Raw genomic sequence first — 21,827 nt, 5'->3', positions numbered from 1 at the left:
GAAAATGAAAATTGAATAATTTTAGCGCAGTTCAGCTGAAAGATCTCGTGGTTTCTTTTTTAAGTTCAGAGGAAAGATGGCACGAATCTACAAGAAGAATTTACAATCAGTAATATTTTCCGCCATTTACCTCAAGTGGTTAAACTGTTTAAGTAGAGGGTGTTAAGTGGGCTAAGTTCGATTTCTTATCGATATACGAGACGGCGACCACGTGCGTGGACTGGTATATCTGCACCATGAAAATTTTTTAACAAAATGTCGGAAACTTCAGAAGACGAGCAAGCGCAGTTGCAGACCAGTGACGAGGAAGAGCTTAGTGGAGAGGAGGAACAGGGGGAAGACCAGAATGAGGAGTCGGACAACGAAAATGATGTCAACGAAGTGGATAGCGGGGACGAGGACGAGCTCGCAGCAAGTGGCTCCGAGTCGGACAGTGCTGCACCAACTGAGGATCAGAAGTTGACATGGAAGGACCTTGTATGTTACCGTAAACCCCGCGCCTTGAATTGGTTGTATTTAACGATTGATCGGTCCACAGGGTCTGAACGACACGCTGTGCCAGGCATGTGATGAGCTGAAATGGAAGGCACCATCCAAAATCCAAAGAGAGGCGATACCAGTGGCACTTCAAGGCAAGGATGTGATCGGCCTGGCCGAAACGGGCTCTGGCAAGACGGGAGCCTTTGCTCTGCCCATTTTGCATGCGCTACTGGAGAACCCGCAACGGTATTTCGCGCTGGTGCTAACGCCCACACGTGAATTGGCATTCCAAATAGGCGAACAGTTCGAGGCGCTTGGTAAGTGGTCAGCTAGTCCTAGACTATAAATCTTTCCTTTTGCACAATGATGTTAAACCAGTTTTGATTTTGTTGTTCAACGAAGCCATGAAATTATTATTTTATTTATTCGTCACTACCTCTGAGCAAACCGGCTACAGGCACTGAACTAATTCTCTTTGAACTCATATCTCATGCAAGTTTTTGTTTCTTACAGGCAGCGGAATTGGCATTAAATGCTGTGTGGTTGTGGGTGGCATGGACATGGTTGCACAGGGCCTGCAGCTAGCCAAGAAACCGCATATAATCATCGCCACACCGGGCCGTCTGGTAGACCACTTGGAGAACATGAAGGGCTTCAATTTGAAGGCCATCAAATATTTGGTCATGGACGAGGCAGATCGAATACTTAACATGGATTTTGAGGTGGAGCTCGACAAAATACTAAAGGTATTGCCACGTGAACGTCGCACATTCCTGTTCAGTGCCACAATGACCAAGAAAGTTAAGAAGCTGCAGAGGGCTTCATTGAAGGATCCCGTCAAAGTGGAGGTCTCCAACAAGTATCAGACCGTGGAGCAGCTGCAGCAATCGTACCTTTTCATACCCGTCAAGTACAAGGATGTATATCTGGTTCACATACTCAACGAGCTAGCCGGCAATAGCTTCATGATTTTCTGTAGCACCTGCAACAACACTGTGAAGACCGCCCTAATGCTGCGAGCCCTGGGACTGGCCGCAATTCCCCTGCATGGGCAAATGTCGCAGAACAAGCGTCTGGCGGCGCTCAACAAATTCAAGGCCAAGAATCGCTCCATTCTAATCTCCACAGACGTGGCTTCACGTGGCCTGGACATTCCGCATGTCGATGTGGTCGTGAACTTTGACATACCCACCCACAGCAAGGACTACATTCATCGGGTGGGGCGTACAGCTCGAGCGGGCCGCTCGGGCAAGGCCATCACCATTGTCAGCCAATATGATATCGAGCTGTATCAGCGAATCGAGCATCTGCTGGGCAAACAGCTGCCGCTCTACAAGTGTGAGGAGGACGAGGTGATGGCCCTGCAGGAGCGTGTGGCTGAGGCGCAGCGTACGGCCAAGCTAGAGCTGAAAGATCTTGAGGACACCAAGGGCGGCAGGGGTCACAAGCGTGGGGGGGACAATCACGATGATTCAGAGCACTTTGCGGGCGCGCGAAAGCGTATGAAGCCCATGGCCAATGGGGGTGGGGGTAAGGGCAAGAAACCCTTTGCCAAGAAAAACTGGAACAAGGGAAAGCAGAAAAGATAATAATACAGTAATTTATACATATTTAAGCCCCGTTTTATTTAATTGTCATACAATTCGGAATACAAGAAAATCTATTTGTACGCAAGACAATCTTTTTATTTTCTGTATCTATTGTTTGGCGGTGGCCAAGATGTAATTCCTACATTTTGAACACCGATGTCTTCAGTTGCATTTAGCTCTCAGGGAGCGTAAGAAGGGCTCAAGAGTATTTCGCCGTATGAAGTGAGGCTTTTATTAAGGGCTTCATTGAATCCAAGCTTGATAAGCGCTGCCTTCAGCTCTCGGATTTTCGCCCCAGGGTCGATTCGCATGAGCGACGAAAGAATGGTTCTCCATATCTCAGTTGGTAAAGAGAACCAGTGTGTCTGGCAAAATTCTGCCATCCTATCAGTATAATCGTACCAGTTACAACTCGAAACATTGTTATAGTCATTATAGTCATGCGCTTTACTGGGGATCCATAGGTAATAGGTAGGAACTGTCGGCAGAAAAAAGTGATCAACTGAAAGCAGGAAATATTGTAAGTACACACTTATTTTTTTATGTCCTGTTTTATTTAATTATCATAGTGTTTGTAATACAAACATGTTTGTAAATTTTTAAATTTGAGTTTTAATATCATTACCGTCGTAATGATACCAAGTCCGATGGGATGTTATAATTCCGAACCTAAATACATCTTCATTTGGGTTGGATTCTGCTGTTCAACCGCATAAGAACTAATGATCTATTGCCGCAAATAGCTTGAGAGCTGCCGTCAGCTCTTCTTTCCGTTCCTCAGGGGCCACACCCATGACCAAAAAGAACTTTACGGCCTCGCTTTTCAATTCGTGTCTCTCGTTGGCCGACGAGAGAATGGTTAATAAAACCTCAGTTGGTAAACTGAACTCATATATCTGGCATAGTTCTACCATTTTATCAGTATAGTTGTACCAATTAGAGGATCCAAGAACTTTTAATATTGTAAACGTCATTTCCGCGAATTTGCGCGATTTACAAGGCATCCATAGGTATTCCATAATGCAACGTGTGGCCTGCGTTTCCAAGCCCATGTTTTTCAAGGCAGTAAAGGCTTTATTAATAATGGAAGCACAAAGTGACTTGTACAATCGACAATCCATCAGCAAGTGCAGCAAGTCGTTCTGCAGATTTTTAGCTTCAAATATATCAACATAAGCCGAAGCGAATGTCAGGAAGAGACGTTGACTACGCATTAGCATTCGGTGATATGTGAATAACAGGCTATCCACATCCAGTCTCATCAGTTTCTGGCTAAACTCTCCGATGCCGGTAAATGTATGATTACAGCTTTGGGCGCACTTCACATCGTCTAGATTTGCCAAGCAATTGACTCCAAACAAATTCAACATCCAATACTCAGCACTAAACCACTTGGTCCTGTCCGTACTAATAGTTTGCTTAGTCGCAGCAGTTGAAGGATAAGGCGCATCAAATTTCGGTACGGGTTCGATCACATGCCGAGCAGCAATTGCCTGGGTACGTGGATTGCCAAGCGATGGCGTTACTGTTGCAGCCTGCTGCATCGTCAATGTTCGGTTATCCTGTCGGGGACTTATTATTGGAGTGCATACTGCAGCTGGAGGCGGCGTTAAAGTTATAGCTGGAGCCACTGGATTCGCGTTATGGCCGAATATGTTCTGCCTCTGGTCGTACAGCGGTTCGATTATTGGGGTAGCCTCCAATGGTAGAGCAGACGCCAATGCTGGAGGAGGCACTACATGTTGGGCGAGCACGAATGGTGAAGCAGATGCTGTAGATGTAGCAGACCCTGATGATTTCCGTTGCTTTGATGTCCGCCTCTGTGGCTCCTCTTGTTCCTTTTTGTTGAGTACCTCATTATTGTACAGCGAGCACATTATTTGCGGCTGCGACTGGAGTATTTCTTTGGTAAGTCGAGGTATACGAAAATTTCTCAATGAAGCTTTTGAGGGCTCTGGTTGTTTTTCCTCCTCATCCATGTCATCCCAAGATGTGGCCGTAACCGACAAGACATCATCGTCCACGTCTTCATCCTCTTCATAGTCAAGGACCTCCTCCTCCTCCATGAGGTCTGCCTTTTCTAAATCGACTGTGGACGAATTTGGCAACCGTTCGAAGAACTCCGTTGTGACGGCCAGTTGATCGTCAATTTCACTTGGCGTTTTAGTGGTAAAGATTTTCAGGCAACGATCTATTTCCGGTGTACGATCGCCTTCATCACCCAATTCGAAAAGAGTCATTATCTCAGTGTCCTCTACATTGTCCTCTACATTGTCCTCTACATTGTCCTCTACATTGTTCTCGTGGCTTAAATCGATCTTTTTGTCAGTCCAGCACGCCATTATGGGACTCTCGACGAACGGAGCATCGTCCGGAGCATCGTCCACTATTTCTGCTTCCTTTTCTAAATCCATAAGCTCTTGGATCTGTCGCATAGCTATCCCTATCTCTGCAGATTCCTCCAATATGTCAGTGCTTAAATCGGTAGGAGCAGGAACCATTTCAATCATAGGCATGAAAGGAACGCTCTCCAAATGGTGGCTAATCTGTGGCAACAAAAAAAATCTATTAGGATGTATATATTCCAAAATACAGCGTACAACTTTTACTGGAACATGTGTTTGTCTCCTTCTCTTGATTGGCTGCAGTGGGATTGGTATGGTGTCTGCTGGTTTACGCTTAACTGGAGACTTTAAGGGGCTATTGTTTTCTATAGTTTCATTATTTTTTCCCTCAGTTTCAGTCCCATTTGTTTTGGTTATGTGCTTCCGCAATTCAGACAATTCTACGATGCGATCGCGCTGTTTACCAGACTTTGTAAGCTTCAATGAACACGAAAAGTCCGCCTGAACGATAAAAAGTATACTAGAATATGTACCTATGGAGCTACTAAATCAGAATAAGTTGAGGTTCATACCTCTTCAAGTACAGGGCTGGACGGAATAGATCCTTTAAGAGTCGATGGCGGAATATCTCTGTCAGGAGTCGCCGCCGATTTTGTCCGTGGTTTAACAGAGGTGCAGGTATGCTTTGATGATCCCGATTGATCCCCCTGATCGATACATATGTTATTGAATACCTGTTCAATCATTATTGATTATGTTTTTTACCTTTTCAGTCCCAAGTAAATCCAGAGGAAGTAAACTCGTTATATGCTTTGGTGACTGCGATTTTTCTCCCTAAATATAAATTATAATTACAACTGCGCCCAGCTACACCACATCATATGTACCTGCTTCATTATTAATATTGATCCCATGCACTATATTGCTAATCCCATTAACAAAAATTTCAAAATAATTTTTCAATTCCTAGAAAATTCCAATTTAACTTAATGGAATCACAGTAGTGGTGATGTTGGCCGTTTTTATCAAGAGGATCACTAAAACGCTAAACAAAATTAAGCGAACAGTCGAGCATCAGCATCAGTGGAGCTCTCTGCATCACCACAAAAATGCCATTTTATGCCTACAAAGCCTTGACGTATCAGGAAAGGGGAAAGAAATGTCTGCAATACGTTCAAGATACTCAGATCAATGGACATCTATCACTCATCTATTCTAATGAACAACTACTGCGTTTCAAGGAAGTACACGAATACCTGCTTCAATATAAGCATCCCTCACAGAGACGAATGGCCCCCGACGGGCCCCTTTACATCCTCTCCATCTACTGTGATTAGCTGAATTTTAGGCATTCTCTCAGGTTCCCGGATCACTGCAGAAGCTTCCAAGTGGGAGTAGCAGCTAACAAATAATCACTTAACTGTCTCCAAGGATTTTCAGTTACCACAGCGGGACCACAATGGAACGAACACGGCCTAAGTCCCACCTCAATGTTACCTAATACCTGTTCAATATATTATCTATATCTATTATGTTTCTTACATTGTTACATTGCGATTTGTTCCCCAGAAGAATATAAATTATATTTTGATACCAATCAAATCATTATTGATTTTGTTTCTTACCTTTTCAGTGCCAGCACGGTCTAGACGAAGTGAAGAGCCGGTGTGCTCCTGAGCAGGCGGAATAGAGCTGTAAAAAATCGCTGCCGATTTTACCTCCCTCATGAATGGGTTTTGTGTAGGCTTGGGTGCTCGCTTTTTGTCTCTCTGCACGATATAAATGATATCTTAGTAGCTATTCAATCAGTACTTATCATGTTTTTTACTTTTTCCAGCTCAATGTGTCCGTCAGGAGTCGGTGCCAGTTTTGGTCTAGGTCTGGAACTGGGTCTACAATTCAACAATTGCGATTGGTCCGTCTGTACGACATAAATTCTGTATTAATACCTATTCACTCAGTATCAATAATGTTTCTTACGCTTTCAGGCTCGGAGTGGTCCAGAAGAAGCGACATGGGTTTACGCTTTGATGAGCCAGTGTTTTCCTGAGTAGGCGGAACAGAGCCGTCAGAGATCGCTGACAATTTAACGTCAGTTTTAACTCTGCTTTGGCTAGCCTTTGATGATCGCTTTTGGTCCCCCTTGCACGATATAAATGATACGTTAATAGCTATTCAATCAGTATTTATCATGTTTCTTACTTGTTTAAGCTCAATGTGTCCGTCAGTAGTCGGTGCCAGTTTTAATGTACCTCTGGAATTGGGTCCACGATTCAATAATCGCGATTGGTCACCCTGTACGATATAAATTACCTAATAGCTATTTGGATTTCTGTTATCAGTTTTCTTACATTTTCAAGGCTAGTGGGCTCTCGAGGAAGCGCAATAAATTTGTCAGGAGTTGCTACCGGTTTTTCCCGAGCTTTCACCGCGCTGCGGCTTGGCTTTGATGATTGCGTTTGGTCCTATACGATACAAATTATATGTTAACATAATTCAATCGGTATATATATTTTTTCTCACCTTTTCAAGCCCAAGGAGGACCAAAGGAAGCGAACTGGGCTTACGCTGTGATGAGTCAGTGTTCTCCTGAGTAGGCGGAACAGAGCCGTCAGAGATCGCTGACAATTTAACGTCAGTTTTAACTCTGCTTTGGCTAGCCTTTGATGATCGCTTTTGGTCCCCCTTGCACGATATAAATGATACGTTAATAGCTATTCAATCAGTATTTATCATGTTTCTTACTTGTTTAAGCTCAATGTGTCCGTCAGTAGTCGGTGCCAGTTTTAATGTACCTCTGGAATTGGGTCCACGATTCAATAATCGCGATTGGTCACCCTGTACGATATAAATTACCTAATTAATAGCTATTTGGATTTCTGTTATCAGTTTTCTTACATTTTCAAGGCTAGTGGGCTCTCGAGGAAGCGCAATAAATTTTTCAGGAGTTGCTACCGGTTTTTCCCGAGCTTTCACCGCGCTGCGGCTTGGCTTTGATGATTGCGTTTGGTCCTATACGATACAAATTATATGTTAACATAATTCAATCGGTATATATATTTTTTCTCACCTTTTCAAGCCCAAGGAGGACCAAAGGAAGCGAACTGGGCTTACGCTGTGATGAGTCAGTGTTCTCCTGAGTAGGCGGAACAGAGCCGTCAGAGATCGCTGACAATTTAACGTCAGTTTTAACTCTGCTTTGGCTAGCCTTTGATGATCGCTTTTGGTCCCCCTTGCACGATATAAATGATACGTTAATAGCTATTCAATCAGTATTTATCATGTTTCTTACTTGTTTAAGCTCAATGTGTCCGTCAGTAGTCGGTGCCAGTTTTAATGTACCTCTGGAATTGGGTCCACGATTCAATAATCGCGATTGGTCACCCTGTACGATATAAATTACCTAATTAATAGCTATTTGGATTTCTGTTATCAGTTTTCGTACATTTTCAAGGCTAGTGGGCTCTCGAGGAAGCGCAATAAATTTTTCAGGAGTTGCTACCGGTTTTTCCCGAGCTTTCACCGCGCTGCGGCTTGGCTTTGATGATTGCGTTTGGTCCTATACGATACAAATTATATGTTAACATAATTCAATCGGTATATATATTTTTTCTCACCTTTTCAAGCCCAAGGAGGACCAAAGGAAGCGAACTGGGCTTACGCTGTGATGAGCCAGTGTTCTCCTGAGCAGGCGGAATAGATCCTTCAGAAGTTGCTATCGGGTTGGTCTCAAGTTTAGTGCTTCGTCTACGCGTTGATAGACGCGATGCAAGCCCCTGAACGATGTAAGTAATATGTTATTATTTAGTCAATCAGCATTTGTTATGTTTCTTGCTTTTTCAAGGCCAGAGTACGCCCGAGTAACCGGCATAGATCCGTCAGGTGCTACTGTCGTCTCTTGCAGTTCTTCGCGCAAAGCAGCTTCGGCCAATTGATCTTTAGAAAACTTATCGAACTGAAAAGAGATATATTTATTAATAGCAATTCAATAAATAGTATTTACCTTCACTTAACTGTTGTTGTGTTCCAACTCCTTAGGAAGTCTGCGCGCAAGTTCTTCCATTCGTGCTTCGATAATCTGTCTGCGCCATGTTGCTTCGTCATCTGCCGCCATAGTCTCAACTTCTGCTCTTTTCTCATTTTTGTTACAGATCTTATTACATTCAGTTTTGTTATGTTTTAAACGCACGTGAAAATTAAACCTAATTTTTTTTTTTTATCACCAATCAAGTGCCGTTATGTTCAAGAAGCCATTCTCTCTAGTGATGTAAAAACACATCGATGCATCGAGCCTCGATGTTTTTTTGCCGATGTTTTTGCATCGATGTTTTGCAAAACATCGATCGTTTAATTTCAAATCATTGCGCACTTGTCGTCTGTAAGCAGCAAACACAGCAATGCCTGCCTCATTTAAAAGCAATCCTTCGTATTTTTGGGATGGTATGAAAAGTACCTATCCTAATTTATACAAAATTGCAATGCAATTTTTGACGTTAATGGCATCTTCCGTACCCTCTGAACGGGTGTACCCAGCGGCTGCTAGCATATTAATTCGAAAACGTAATAGACTTTCACCTGCGCGACTAAGTCGCATTTTGGTTTTTGCAAAGCATTGACAAAAAATACTTATTTGAAATATTAGTTATCTTTGATCTACAATGATATGTAAAAGACTGCTATGAAAGCATAATCATTTCTTTTATGTTAAATATTTTTTGTTTAGTCCTATTATATGTAAAAGACTGCTATGAAAGCTCAAGTTTAATTTTTCCTTTGTTGAATATTCGTTTTATAATCAAATGGGAAAGTTTTGAATCGGTCATACATCGATGCATCGAAGAACCAATCCGATGTTTCAATCCAACATCGATGTTTGATTTTGACAACATCGATGGACATCGACATCGATGTTTTCATTCAAACTTACATCACTGATTTTTCCTGGCAAATATACTGTCGATGATCAGAAATACAGAAATATACCGTCTCATTTTATAAATATACCGTAAATATACTGACCAATTAAAGTTTTATTTTCCTCGACTTATGTATATTATTATACTATATATCATATTATTATATAATATTATTATTATATTATTATTATTATATTATTATTATTATAATGCCCTTGGTTCACCGCAATAGATGCCGTGGTTCTCCGCGATAATGATCTCTCAGCCCTGCCTACATAATTGTATCTAATTAATGAATCTATTTTCTACTTGACTGGCGTATTTGAAATACTTGCTTTTCTTAGATATTGTCTTAAAAAAAAGGTTTTAGCGAATAGGTCAAACAAAAAGTGGTTTTAGCGAAATAGGTCAAAGCAAAAAAAAAACGAAAGAGGATAGTCGTTCATATTGCTCAATTTAGAGATTCCGTTGAATTTTTCTGGGTAACTAAAACACTTAGTTCTGCCCACATAATTTTAAGCCATTGATGAACACATTTTCTACAAGATTGGCTAGTTTTTAGTCATTGCTTTTATTCTATTTTGGCTAAAACAAGGCTTAAATAAAATAGTTCAACAAAAAAAAGCAGTCACAGTGTTGCTTATATTGGAAGACATTATGCGTGTATAGACATTTGTACACCCTATTTCGTTTATAGCATATGAAGATCCTGTTTTCCAAACTGTTTTTAAAACGTAATTAATAAAGAAATTTTCCCAAATTGATATGTTTTAGACATATTCATTCATATGATAAGTATCTTGTAACCCACGGAGCCTGGGATGACAAACATTTTCGAAGTCTATCATATCCTTTTCCCTAGGGTATGAAAATTAGTGTTGCCGGGAATCATTGTTATCAACCGGTTATTACGACGAATTCCTGTTATTTGGTATATTCCTGGTATTTACAGTATATACTGTATGGTTAGTGGTACACCTAAGAAGTATCGGATAATTTAGCTGATGATACTTTTCTTGACCGTCAGGTGCCTCTGTGCGAATATCATCCCTGTGTAGTTGCCATGTTTCAAAATTACTTTAGCGCTAGATCTTTCACTATTTTGAACAATATGTTGGTTGTTTAAAACAAGATACAGCAAGTCTGGGGCGGTTTATGGTACCTTGCTCTAGCTCACACACCCTGCAAATTTTATACTTTTCATAGTTTTTTCCAAAAGTGTAAAGACATTAATTTAGTGGAAATTATTGTGCACCATTTTTACTTAAGCCTTATGTTATAAAGCTGGGTGCCCCATACAATGATTTCTGCCGCAGCTGCAGAGACGAGGACGAGGAAGAAACAGTGGAACACCTGTTCTGTTCCTGTCCAGGTCTCAGCAGAAGGAGGCTGCATCACTTGGGCTCTGCCTTTCTGAACGACATCTCGGAGATGTCCACGCTATGTCCCAGAAAGATCGTCAACTTTATAAGGGCATCTGGATGGGACAACTGTTGACATGAAGTCTCATCTGCAGGGAGGGAATGATCCCAAGCGGTATCACAACGGGCCGAAACCGGCCTAAGTGTGCTGGGCTCCGAGCGAGCTTGGCGGCCGTCTCTACCTAACCTAACCTAACCTATGTTATAAAAAATCCAGTAAAAATGGGTTAAATTTAGACAGCCCTTTAGGAAATTGATTTATCAATCGGGCAAAATTATGAGTAGAGAGCTTAGGGTCTTAGCTAGCCAGTAATATTAAACCGAATATCAAAAACGAGGAATATGATGGAACTTGAATACAAATAATTCGTCAGTATATTTACGGTATACTTGGAAATATGTGACGCATTTTCCGTATATTTCTGCGAGTCGGTCTCTATTTCATCGGTAAGTCCGCGGATTTTAAAATTAAAACTCATAAAATCTACGCCCAAAACAGTGTTGTAGGCGTGGGAAATTGCGCTGAAAATTGAATAAATTGACAAAAAAAGTGCCTCGTGTCTGCCGCTGCCTTTAAAACAAATATGCTGTTTGCTGCAGGCATTGCAAAATGCATTGCACCCAGGGCGAGAACAGTACACAAAATATCGAGAGAATCTTTAATAAATGATGAATGAATAGTATTATGTACATAAATATAAGAGGTATGTATAAACCACCACACATTCTTTTCAAGAATGAATGTATGCGTGTGCCTACAAATTTATTGGTTTGTTGTTAGTCTGCCAAAAATACATGGAATTAAGCTAGTTAAAATTTCTACTTCTATAAAAGAAATCAAAAGGTCAAATTGTACTAATCATAAATATTTGCACAACGCACTCGGCCCATTACAATCGTTACAAAGTCGTTGTAAGTCCCGTCCGTCCAGCAGCTAAGAGCATTGTACGTCAAAGAGTTCACAGATGCCTTCGTCACTTTTCAAGACAAAGTTGAAGTCATCATGTGGCGGGTTCAGTTGGACCAGTGGGGGATTTTCTGTTAGAAAAGAGAAAAAAGAACATATTATTCGGTCTCGGAGCAGCCGAAGAGAAATGAACAACCAACCTAAATTGGGATCATCGGGATAGAACCTTCGCAGCGAGTGGCCAGTCATGTAATTTTGAAAGATTATTTTCGCAGTGAGTTCGTTTTCCAGCAGCTTCATCTCCTCCTTTAGATCGGGATTACATGAGTACGTATGCTCGTCAGTGATTACGTTTCCAGTGCTCGTGGGACCGGTGCCATCTTCGCTGGATCGGGACGAGGTCGATGGAGATGGGGTGTCCAAGCGGCGATAGTCAAAGAAACCGTCAGCATCGTTTGGATTTGTTGTGCTCTTTCCCTGGTTTGTGACCAGCCGTATATCAATGGTGCTGCCATTATCCAGGGAAACGCGGAGTTCCTTCTGTTTTTTTTTCGGAAGTGGATGAATCTAGCATTTCGACTTTGATTAACTACGTTCTGAAAAGTGGCTTACATTACTGCGCTGGATCTCCACCTCTTCGTCATAATTGGGTATGGTGAAGACGGAGTCATCAGCATAAATTTGCAGGAGATCGTCCCGCGTTAGATAGGCATATGAGAGATTTGTTGGATCTTGCATTACATATCGCAAATTCCGTTGCGCATACTCTAGCTGCTTGTCCAGGTCTTCTTCCTCCTTCTTCAGATTATTGGCACCCTCACGAGCGACATCGTACTCCTCTTGGTCCTTGGCATTGTTGAACCCTCCTCCGCTGTTGCGAACCAAATACAAAATAGGACAAATGGAAGCCACCAACGAGGAGAACACTTACCGCCAGCGCACTAGGGAACAGTGTCTGCCTTTATCGATCAGGCCAATGCCCTCTAACACATTAGTTATATCGTAAATACGACGTTTCTGCACATCTAAGATTTTCGTGGCCTAGAGCAAAGCAAAAGCGATAAAAAAAATGGATCGACTAGAAATAGCTGAAGACACACCTCTTTCAGATCAATGGACCCACCATTAGACTTCATGAGCTGCACAAATTTTTGAGTTAATAAGACGAGCGAGCCCACAGAGCGCTGCTGAACTGGATGGGATTGAGAGGGCGATTTTAGCGGCTGTTGCTCCTGCTGGTCCTGAGACATGTCCATTTGAACGGTCTCATTCTCATATGCCTTTATCGTCATCGCCTCATCCGTGTCCACATTGCTAGCAGCACCTTTGGCGCTGTTGTTCTTCATTTTGAGGGCAGAGCCCGGGCCCGCGCTGTCCCTTAATACAATACTTGAAGATTTACGCTTGTACATGGCACGCTTTCTAATGGAAGTCTTTGTTCCGTATTTGGTAACTATAAAAGTGGTTGCACTGGATTTGACACGCGTTTAAACAACAAACAATGATTGCCTATTACGAAAAATCTCAATTAAATACAAATGTTGGCGCTTGAGCAAAATTTTCCGCCATTTATGTCACTTTTTTCATTCTACTCTATTCTGACTTTTGCATAGTGCTGCAAAATGACACGCATTGCAGAAATATACCGAAATATACGGTCTCATTTTCAAAATATACCGTAAATACCGAAATACATGATGTTGCTTTTTGTCGTACATTTTAGAATAAATTTAATTTACTTTTACAATAGAAACAAAATCTGAAAACGTACTAGTAGATCGTTCTCGCGCTTTGTGTCGATCGAAGACAAGCGAGTGCTGCTTAGCAGTTGACCAAGGTTCCAAGATTCCGCAGGCCTTCGCTGCAGTTCCTCAAAGTTGGCGGCACGGTCTTCCATTTCGATTTATTCGTATTTTGTACATGTGTGTACAGTCTGTACAGGTACATGTCGTATTTTCCAACTCTAAGCTCGAATTAAAACACGAAAAAATATTACATTTTCTTATATGTGTGTATTTGTTTCTATATAGTTGTTGAATCTGCATCATCTAATTTGGTTTTTTGACCCTCCTGCAGCCGTTGCAGATGTTTTAGCTGCGCATCGCGTAGTACATCAAGGATTTTCCACTTTGCTTCAAAAAAAAATTCATCATGGATTTGCTCCAAATCTATTCGAATTACCTGTGGGGAAAATGGCAGTCGCTAGTGAAGTCAAAATAGAGTTTAAAATAATAACTATAACCTCGCAAAGATTGGCAATATGCTGGCCCTTATTGGATATTATATATTCTGATGGAAGTAGGGCCACTGATGATTCTGCAAAGTCCGTATGATCTGCTTGCATAGTCTCACTACCAGAATCTATGCGATCTAATTCGACCACCTGGATGTTTGTTGGGTGTTCAACTGCAGCCGCTGCTGTCTCCGCCACCGCGTGGGTGAGGAAACCAAAGTCGGGGTAATCAAAGAGCTTAGGCATCGGCAACTCCTTCCTTCCGGCTTCTTCCCATTGCTCACGTAGAACATGCACTTTTCGTTTGACTGGAACAACCGGCATATTTGTATCTATGGCGGAGGCAATATCCTTCCACACCTTCTCCTGGTACTCGGCACTCTTGTAATCGGGACAGCTTGGATTCCAGAGGCATTCGTTCTGACGATATAGATTTATCAGCTTCGTCACCGTATCCTTTTGCGACAGCAATGTATGGAATTTGGCTCTTCGACTTATTGTCACATTGAATGCATTCAGACGACGAGGCGACGACCCGGCGTCTGAATCGGAGGAGGAGCCACTTGTCGAGAAAATATTCATCAAGCTGTGATAATTCTTTTTGATTAATCCAATGAAGCCGGAGTTTGACATGACAACATATTTCCACAAAATTAATTTTGAAACTGGAATTTTTCAAACCTGTACAGTGTACACACCACGTGTTATAGTCTAGGGCAAATTCCAACGGACGAATTTCTTCAACATACAAGTGGGTTTCTTTTGAGCAGGTTTATGCTTTACTCGGCACTCGTGCATGATAAAAAGTATCTTATTTTGTGCTTTCAAGCAAGCTTCTGCAGGGAGCTGACCCAGTTCTTGCCTTAGTTCATGGCAGAATTCATCCAAATCGGCATCGAAGTCTTCACCAGAGCCAAAGCTTAGAAATGTAGTGATAGCATCAGCATCGGGATTGGCAGAGTGTACATCGGTACTGCTGACTTCGTCAGAGTATTGCAGGCTTTCAGAGTCTTCAAATGCACTGGAAGCAGGTTGCAGTACTGGGTGACTGGGTTGCATGTTATATGCAGGAGCTTCTGCAGGAGCCGGGCTCTCAACTTTCACTTGCTGCGGCAACAAAAACAGGAATTCATCTAAAAGGTCAAAGGACGGCTTTCCACAGAGACCACCCCTCTTTTTACATGCTTGAATGCGTCTAAACTCGTCCAAAGCTTCTCTACGCAAATTCTTCATTACACATTCAACTTCATATCCCGACACGTTCGGGCCGAACTGTTTCGCTATCCAGGTCCAAAGTTGATGTCTTTTGCTTAGGTTAGAGTATTCATCGTGCAGTTTGTTCCACAGACACTCGTGTCCGGCGTAGAAGCGTATCATGGTGATAAGATTTCCTTTGTGAGAAAATATATTTTCCAAACACTGCATGCGATCAATATTTTGGCTTGGGTCCCGTTGTCTATGGGGGTATCGCTTGGAGGGAAAAGGCATAGTTATTACATAGCTATATTATTATAATTTTTGATTTCAAGTAAGAGCCAAAACAAAGATTGAATTTAATACTCTCAAAATAATTTGAATGTCAGGCCCGCCACGTTTTCTCATTTCTGACAGACGTTTCACAACACTAGCACGAGTTCTCTCCGTTTGTTTTGTTCTCACATTCGTGGAAGGAACAACGTGCACGAAACATTCTATTTAGGTTTAACATTTAAATTGATAAAATGCCGTCGAAAATTAAGCCGAGACTCTCGCGTGGTGTCCTGGACATGAAATTCATGCAGCGCACCAAAGTGAAGGTGGACAAGGAAGACGACGACGAGCAGAGTCGGGCACTGTACTCGAACGAAATCAACGAGAAAATGTTGAACTCCAATTCCAACTTTATCATCGAGCCCAGCTATACGATTTGCGCTGGCCTCATAGATGGTCGTCTCAGTTTTCGCGGCATGAATCCGGACCTTGAGCTGCTTATGGAACAGGAGTTGGCCCAAAAGCTCGGTAAAGTGAAACCCGAACAGCCCAAGGAGGTCTCCGACCAGGAAATGGCCAAGGCGTACTACACCAACAAGGCGCCCAGTGTCGCCAGTAACATGTCCAAGAAGTTTAGCACGAAGAACAACCTCAAGCGGAAGCAAGGAGGAAATAACCAAAGGCAACAAAAGCCACAGTTCAAGAGACCTCGCGATGAAGACGACGATTGAGCGCAGCCTTAGTTTAATCATGCTTTAACCTTCTTAGTTGTTACATAGATACTTAATTTTAGTTATCTAAAATATATTATGATTTCAATCCGATTCCTTCACAGCCTGCAGAGCGTAGCACATTTGGGTAGTGTTTATCCAGCGCCAAGTGTTGCGCCAGAAGTCGTAGGTGCTGCCATTAACCAGCACGGTCTGACAGTTCACTAGGGGACGTTAAAGACAGGACATGAACACGTGGAAGTGTTGCTTTGCAGCTAATTATTGCTACTTACTCGTGTCCAATATGCGCTGAACATCCAGTGGGGAAATCATCTTTTCCCAATGATGCGTGCCCTTGGGCACCAGATTCAGTACATACTCGCTCAAGACCACTCCGGCCACCCACATAGGTAGAGTTTTGTTCAACGTGGTGATAAATATGGAACCGCCTGGTCTAAGGCTACGCACACACGCTTCCAGCAACGCCACTTTATCGTCCACGTGCTCCAGTACCTCGGATACTATGACGGCATCATATCGCTCGCAGTTTGATTTGGCATGCTGATCGACCGGCTCCATTTTGTACTTCACGTTGCTGCACAGCTCCGGGCTAAGCTCCGTCAAATGATCTCGAGCGGCGGCAATGAGCTTCTCGGCCAAATCAATGCCGGTAACGTGGGCACCCAGGCGCGCAAGCTGCTCTGTCAGCAGGCCCCCACCACAGCCGACTTCCAGCAGCCGCTGTCCCTTCAATACCTTTGTGGTATTTACGTAATGAGGCTTCACATTGCCGCGCGCAACGATGCCATCGCGTATGAAAGGAACACTGTGCAGAATTTAGAACTTTGAACTCGGGAGAAAATTCAAGAAATTGCATCCACTTACCGTATCTCATTTAGGGCATGCAAGGCTTCCATTGACCCGTTCTGGTTCCACCAATCTGCGGCATGATTCTCGTGGTGCTGCACCTCACGTTTGGTGTCGTCATCGATTGTTGCACCGCCACCGCCGCTGCTGCTGCTGTTGCATCTGGCCAAAACATTGGCCAGCGTCTGGCGCAACTTGCTGTGATTAAAAAATGGAATAGTAAAATATAATGAAACATTAATAGTATAATAAACATATTTACCTATTTGGAAAAATAGAATTTCGCAGCATTATTTTGGTTCAAGAACAAAAAAACAAAGTGAACAGCTGATTTTGTGTTCTCTCATTTTCCTCTCTCTGTCTCTCTCTCTCCGCTTCTCATTCTCTTTATGACTTGAAGCTTTCTTGATTGTGATTTCAGGAGGTTTGGTTCTTTCTTTGCAATTCTTCAATTCAAGAGAGCGAGAATAAGCATTATCACCTGCGTATTATCGATATAGATAACAAAGCAGGTGTGTGGCTATTACTAATCGGCGATCATTTAAGATTTTTTTGTCCACCGATCCGATCTAAAAATGCCGCAGCAATATAAGCCGCTGCATAACGAGGAAGATGTGGAAAATGCGACCGCCACCGCTGCCGCCACTACAGGAGACAACAGACAACAACAACAAGAGGCTGCAAATCCCCCGGCAGTGCAATTGCTAATGGTGTCGCTGTTCATGCTACTCTTCTTTGGGTCCTCGTTCTTCCAGCCACGGCCACGAGTACAGCACCTGAAAGGCAGCGGAAATAAGTACGATTCTACTAAGTATGACTGCAATATTCAGCTGGTGGAGTCCATACCCATCGGACTCAACTACTCCGAGGGCAGTCCACGGTTCTTGAGCACCTTTGAGGCCTGGCAGCAACTGCTGGACAGCGCCAAAGAGTCCCTGGACATTGCCTCCTTTTACTGGACCATGCGTGCCCAGGACACGCCGGGCGTGAACGACAGCAGCACTCAGCCGGGCGATGAGATCTTCAGGCGCTTCCTGGCCAACGGAAACGGTGGCGGTAAAACGCCCAGGCTGGATATTCGCATAGCACAAAGTGAACCCTCCAGTGTGTCGCCCAATGAAGACACTAAGCTGCTGGCCAGCAATGGAGCTGCCGAAGTGGTCACCCTCTCATTTCCCAAGTACTTTGGAGGCGGGGTATTGCACACGAAACTTTGGATCGTGGATGAACAGCATTTCTATCTGGGCAGCGCCAACATGGACTGGCGGGCACTAACACAGGTCAAGGAGATGGGTATTCTAGCCCAGAACTGTCCACAGCTCACCCGAGATGTGGCCAAGATATTCAAAGCCTATTGGTATTTGGGAAAGAGTACAGATGCAAAAATCCCACACTGGGACCCTAATTATTTCACGAAGTACAACCTCCCGTCACCCATGATCCTAAATGTGAACCAGAACACAACGATGGAGGGATTTTTGTCCAGTTCCCCGCCCCCACTCTCTGCCAATGGTCGCACCGGCGACCTGGAGGCCATCCTAAGCACCATCGATTCGGCCATTACATATGTGAACATTGCTGTGATGGACTACTATCCGCTGATCATTTATGGCCAGCATCCCAAGTATTGGCCGTACATCGATGATGCCCTGCGCCGGGCGGCCGTGGAGCGGGGTGTGTCCGTAAAGCTGCTCATCTCCTGGTGGAAGCATTCGAATCCCAGTGAGAATAAATATCTTAAATCACTACAGGATCTCAGCTCCAAAAAGGATAAAATCGATATACAAATTGTAAGTTAAAAATAATGGAACTTACAGAAATTAAAAATAATTTATTTTATATTCCAGCGTCGTTTCATTGTGCCCACAGATGCGGGTCAAGAGAAGATACCCTATGGTCGGGTGAATCACAACAAGTATATGGTGACCGATAGAGTGGCCTACATAGGCACATCCAACTGGTCCGGCGACTACTTCACCGACACCGCCGGCATTGGCCTGGTTCTCAGGGAAACCCACGAAACGGAGCACACCCAAACGCTGCGCAGCGACCTAAGGAATGTGTTTGAGAGAGATTGGAACAGTCCCTATGCCCATGAGTTGGAATAGATTGCTGTTAGTTTGCTGAAGCCTGGAAACTAGGAACCTCTGCTTATTATTCAGTTTTATTCAATGTATTATGTATTCACTTTTTTGATTATATTTTTATGTAAAATAAAATAAAAAATTCGTTTTCGTATAACAGGAAAAAGTAAAGAAGAATTCAAATTATTAGAAAAAGGAATGAGAATTGAGATTACAAAGTATTTACAAAAACAGAAACAATAAGATTAATAATATTCCGTCCTTCAGGGGTTGCTGCTTTTGATTTTCAGATTTACGTAAACACTACACTTAATAAGAAGTTACCATTAAACTTACTTTAAATACTCTTCAACTTTAACATTGAACTTACGATTAAGAGGGTAGGGGTAAGGGGAAACAAACATGCCTTTGTGTGTGTTTTTGGTGGCATTATATTGCTTCAAGGAGAATCACCAGACAAGGGCTGAGAGGTATCCGTATCCAAATCGCATCACTTGACATTGGCATTGCCTCCGCGTTTCAGGAAATTGTTGCTAGCAATACTCTTGTCTATCGCCGTACTGATGTTGGGCACGCGATTCAGCAAAGTGTTGTATATAAGCATCAGACAACGCGCATCGATGGCTGCAGAGGGATTTGGTAATTATTATTTTCTGATTCAACAGAAGATTCAGTTCCCCCGACCCGATAGACGACTTACCTGCATACAATATCTGCTCGCGACGCAGCGGACGATTGGCCCAATTCGAGCATTGATTTGACTTGTTCAACTTCTTGCCCAGGCACACCAGCGACAGATCCGACAGGGCATCCCCGGCACGATTCACATTGCCAAATGGCAGCCTAATGGCATAGCGTTGCTTCTTCAGCTCCAGCCAAAGGGTGCGCAGATCCAGATAATGATGTGAACACTGTAAGCGCAATTGCAGCGGGAGCGAGCGCTGCAACACCGTCAAGTCGCTGCACATGGAGAAGCCCACCTTCAGGATGTTCATGTTGTTGAATACATCCGCTCCGAGGGCACGCCAATGATCCGCTGTGATGCTCTGCCTGGCCAGGCAATCGATCAGGTAGACATTGCGCACGGTGGCAATCTGCAGCAGACAGAGCTGGCTCTCCCCGCACACATTCTGCACCCACTCCGAATCCATGTAGATGATATGTTCGCGCTGCAGATGGCCAAGCATAAGCTTGAACTGTGTGGCCGTGTCCACGGTGATGAGGCAATCGTCTGCCAAATCCATGGTCAGGTACATATCACAGCCAGTGGCCGAAGATGTGGCCCCATTATCATCAGGGGCTTGGGCCGCTTCTTCTTCATCGATGCCGCATGAGATCCGCGATAGAATGTCGTGCGGACAATCCGTGGGATTCAGCTTAAACTCTTTGTACCAGTATACAGCTTCGTTGCGTGAATCTTGTGCCCCCGCCACATACTTCACAAATTCCACCTGGAGAGCATGATCGGAGGCATGCACGCTAACCATCTCCCGAAAGCTGGCCTGATTTATACGCGACTTCTCGTACTCGCGGAACAGATAATGCAAGTAGCCGCAGGTTTTTGTGAACTTGTAGTTCGGCGTGACGCCTTCGCCGAAGCCGTACTTCTTGGCCAGACGCGCCACCATCTTAGACATGGGGCGATAGCTCAGGACATTATGCGAGATCTTAACGTTCTTGTAGCGGCTGTAAGATAAATGCGGATTACTTGAGTGTTTCAAGGGGCGGGATGGGACGGCATTACGCACTTCAGAATGGGCTCGCAGAGTTCAAAGACCGACTTATCTTTGTGCAGCAGCGAGTCAAGAAACTTAACAAGCGGCTGACGTTGTGCTGTCGCTTGCTCCAGGTACTCTTCGACCAGCGGCAGCTTCTCCTGTGCAATCAGTGGAAACGCCAGCTCCAGCATATCAAATTCGTTTGCCACCTGCAGGCTGATGGCCCACTGAGCCACCTCCTTGTACAGGCCAGAGTCCAGCATCTCGCGCAGCTTTGGCAGCAGCAGATTGCGTATCTGATGCAGGCGGTACGTCTCGATTATGGCATTGTTGAGTGAGAGCACGCCCGAGGTCTTAACAAAATTAAACGCTATCATGCTGGTGTTCTGATCACAAACGAGCTGCGGATAATCCATGTGCAGCTTGCACACTGTGTCCAGCACAAAGTGTGACAGGCTTTTCGGCTTTATGTTGCTGCAGTCGGGACAATTGGCAAAGATCTTGAGGGCCAGCAGCAGCGGCTCTTTGTGGTCCTTCAGTTCATTGCCGAGGTCCCGGCCCAGGTGGGGCGACTTGTTCTTGCTGCACATGTTCCATTTTTCGCGAAACACCGTAAAGAACTCCTGTGCTTCAGCGTCCAGGGTGGCATCAAAGTTTGTTCCATTAATTCCAGCACCTGTTGTGATGTTCTCCAAGCGCTTTATTTTCAAATTTATCATGTAGTCTTCCAGTGTATCCTCGTCGTTCTCGAAGCCGGCGGGAATAGCATTGTACATTTTCTTAGCCATCTTTGCGGTGGGCCAGTAAGTTTGGCCCAAGTTGCAAATTGCAATTTCTCGAAATTTTTGCGTGACACTCGCCGAGTTGCAGAGCAAAAAGAAAAAAAAGCGCTGCCAACTCTGTTGAAATTGCCACAATAGTAAATAGATATGGCAATTTAGCTTATTTTTTTAATTAATTTACATAACTTGATTTTTAGTTTTCAGCGGAAGGAACAAATGCTCTTGACTTATACAGTGCCGCTCAACTGAATAGGTTCAACAATTTTCAAAAGTCAAACCGCTATATCTTTTTAACCAACTTACCG

The 21,827-nt window shown here is 43.6% G+C and overlaps 8 protein-coding genes across 18 annotated transcripts; 3 read left to right on the top strand and 5 right to left on the bottom strand.

Annotated features, from left to right (window-relative positions):
• Positions 1-182: 182 nt before the first annotated feature.
• On the top strand, positions 183-2,154 carry LOC108163325 (probable ATP-dependent RNA helicase DDX47). Its single transcript, XM_017298555.2, has 3 exons — positions 183-477; positions 539-797; positions 994-2,154. The coding sequence occupies exons 1-3, from the start codon at positions 256-258 to the stop codon at positions 2,067-2,069; spliced, it is 1,557 nt and encodes a 518-aa protein (XP_017154044.1). The 5' UTR covers positions 183-255; the 3' UTR covers positions 2,070-2,154.
• LOC108163323 (nucleolar protein dao-5) lies at positions 2,085-8,684 on the bottom strand. 9 transcript variants are annotated; one of them, XM_033392900.1, is made up of 18 exons: positions 8,429-8,683; positions 8,250-8,369; positions 8,032-8,190; positions 7,860-7,973; positions 7,707-7,817; positions 7,485-7,646; positions 7,313-7,426; positions 7,160-7,270; positions 6,938-7,099; positions 6,766-6,879; positions 6,617-6,727; positions 6,395-6,556; positions 6,243-6,335; positions 6,040-6,183; positions 5,180-5,248; positions 4,987-5,121; positions 4,673-4,915; positions 2,085-4,615 (listed from the first exon to the last, which is right to left on the bottom strand). In XM_033392900.1, exons 1-18 carry the CDS (start codon positions 8,552-8,554, stop codon positions 2,789-2,791), a joined length of 4,077 nt encoding a protein of 1,358 aa, XP_033248791.1. In that variant the 5' UTR covers positions 8,555-8,683; the 3' UTR covers positions 2,085-2,788. The 9 variants fall into 9 exon arrangements, with proteins under 9 accessions (XP_033248791.1, XP_033248792.1, XP_033248795.1 ...); XM_033392901.1 differs by having other exon boundaries at positions 4,679-4,915; XM_033392904.1 differs by having other exon boundaries at positions 6,617-6,709.
• A 2,765-nt stretch (positions 8,685-11,449) lies between these two features.
• Positions 11,450-13,270, bottom strand: LOC108162668 (transcription factor E2F2). The gene is made up of 5 exons (XM_017297510.2): positions 12,759-13,270; positions 12,590-12,699; positions 12,271-12,529; positions 11,859-12,198; positions 11,450-11,789 (listed from the first exon to the last, which is right to left on the bottom strand). Exons 1-5 carry the CDS (start codon positions 13,068-13,070, stop codon positions 11,686-11,688), a joined length of 1,125 nt encoding a protein of 374 aa, XP_017152999.2. The 5' UTR covers positions 13,071-13,270; the 3' UTR covers positions 11,450-11,685.
• Positions 13,271-13,650: 380 nt separating this feature from the next.
• Positions 13,651-15,461, bottom strand: LOC108162670. Of its 2 annotated transcripts, XM_017297513.2 has the most exons (3): positions 14,590-15,461; positions 13,901-14,477; positions 13,651-13,839 (listed from the first exon to the last, which is right to left on the bottom strand). In XM_017297513.2, the coding sequence occupies exons 2-3, from the start codon at positions 14,471-14,473 to the stop codon at positions 13,681-13,683; spliced, it is 732 nt and encodes a 243-aa protein (XP_017153002.1). In that variant the 5' UTR covers positions 14,474-14,477; positions 14,590-15,461; the 3' UTR covers positions 13,651-13,680. The 2 variants fall into 2 exon arrangements, with proteins under 2 accessions (XP_017153002.1, XP_017153001.1); XM_017297512.2 differs by having other exon boundaries at positions 13,901-15,460.
• Positions 15,462-15,510: 49 nt separating this feature from the next.
• Positions 15,511-16,185, top strand: LOC108162671 (M-phase phosphoprotein 6). Its single transcript, XM_017297514.2, has one exon. It carries the CDS (start codon positions 15,613-15,615, stop codon positions 16,090-16,092), a length of 480 nt encoding a protein of 159 aa, XP_017153003.1. The 5' UTR covers positions 15,511-15,612; the 3' UTR covers positions 16,093-16,185.
• LOC108162669 (ubiquinone biosynthesis O-methyltransferase) lies at positions 16,089-17,309 on the bottom strand. Its single transcript, XM_017297511.2, has 4 exons — positions 17,201-17,309; positions 16,957-17,136; positions 16,365-16,897; positions 16,089-16,295 (listed from the first exon to the last, which is right to left on the bottom strand). The coding sequence occupies exons 1-4, from the start codon at positions 17,227-17,229 to the stop codon at positions 16,177-16,179; spliced, it is 861 nt and encodes a 286-aa protein (XP_017153000.2). The 5' UTR covers positions 17,230-17,309; the 3' UTR covers positions 16,089-16,176.
• A 57-nt stretch (positions 17,310-17,366) lies between these two features.
• LOC108162667 (phospholipase D3) lies at positions 17,367-19,188 on the top strand. The gene is made up of 2 exons (XM_017297508.2): positions 17,367-18,728; positions 18,786-19,188. The coding sequence occupies exons 1-2, from the start codon at positions 17,514-17,516 to the stop codon at positions 19,044-19,046; spliced, it is 1,476 nt and encodes a 491-aa protein (XP_017152997.2). The 5' UTR covers positions 17,367-17,513; the 3' UTR covers positions 19,047-19,188.
• LOC108162666 (exonuclease mut-7 homolog) lies at positions 19,099-21,635 on the bottom strand. 2 transcript variants are annotated; one of them, XR_004473196.1, is made up of 4 exons: positions 20,771-21,635; positions 19,723-20,708; positions 19,393-19,646; positions 19,099-19,325 (listed from the first exon to the last, which is right to left on the bottom strand). XR_004473196.1 is itself a non-coding variant. In XM_017297507.2 (3 exons), the coding sequence occupies exons 1-3, from the start codon at positions 21,526-21,528 to the stop codon at positions 19,513-19,515; spliced, it is 1,878 nt and encodes a 625-aa protein (XP_017152996.2). In that variant the 5' UTR covers positions 21,529-21,635; the 3' UTR covers positions 19,099-19,512. The 2 variants fall into 2 exon arrangements, 1 of the variants encoding a protein (XP_017152996.2); XM_017297507.2 differs by having other exon boundaries at positions 19,099-19,646.
• Between the last annotated feature and the right edge of the window lie 192 nt (positions 21,636-21,827).

The sequence above is a fragment of the Drosophila miranda genome, chromosome 4 (assembly GCF_003369915.1).
Source record: "Drosophila miranda strain MSH22 chromosome 4, D.miranda_PacBio2.1, whole genome shotgun sequence".
In the NCBI taxonomy this organism is placed as follows: domain Eukaryota; kingdom Metazoa; phylum Arthropoda; class Insecta; order Diptera; family Drosophilidae; genus Drosophila; species Drosophila miranda.
The sequence above is the reverse complement of the archived record's forward strand: the minus strand, read 5'-3'. Positions and strand labels throughout refer to the sequence as shown.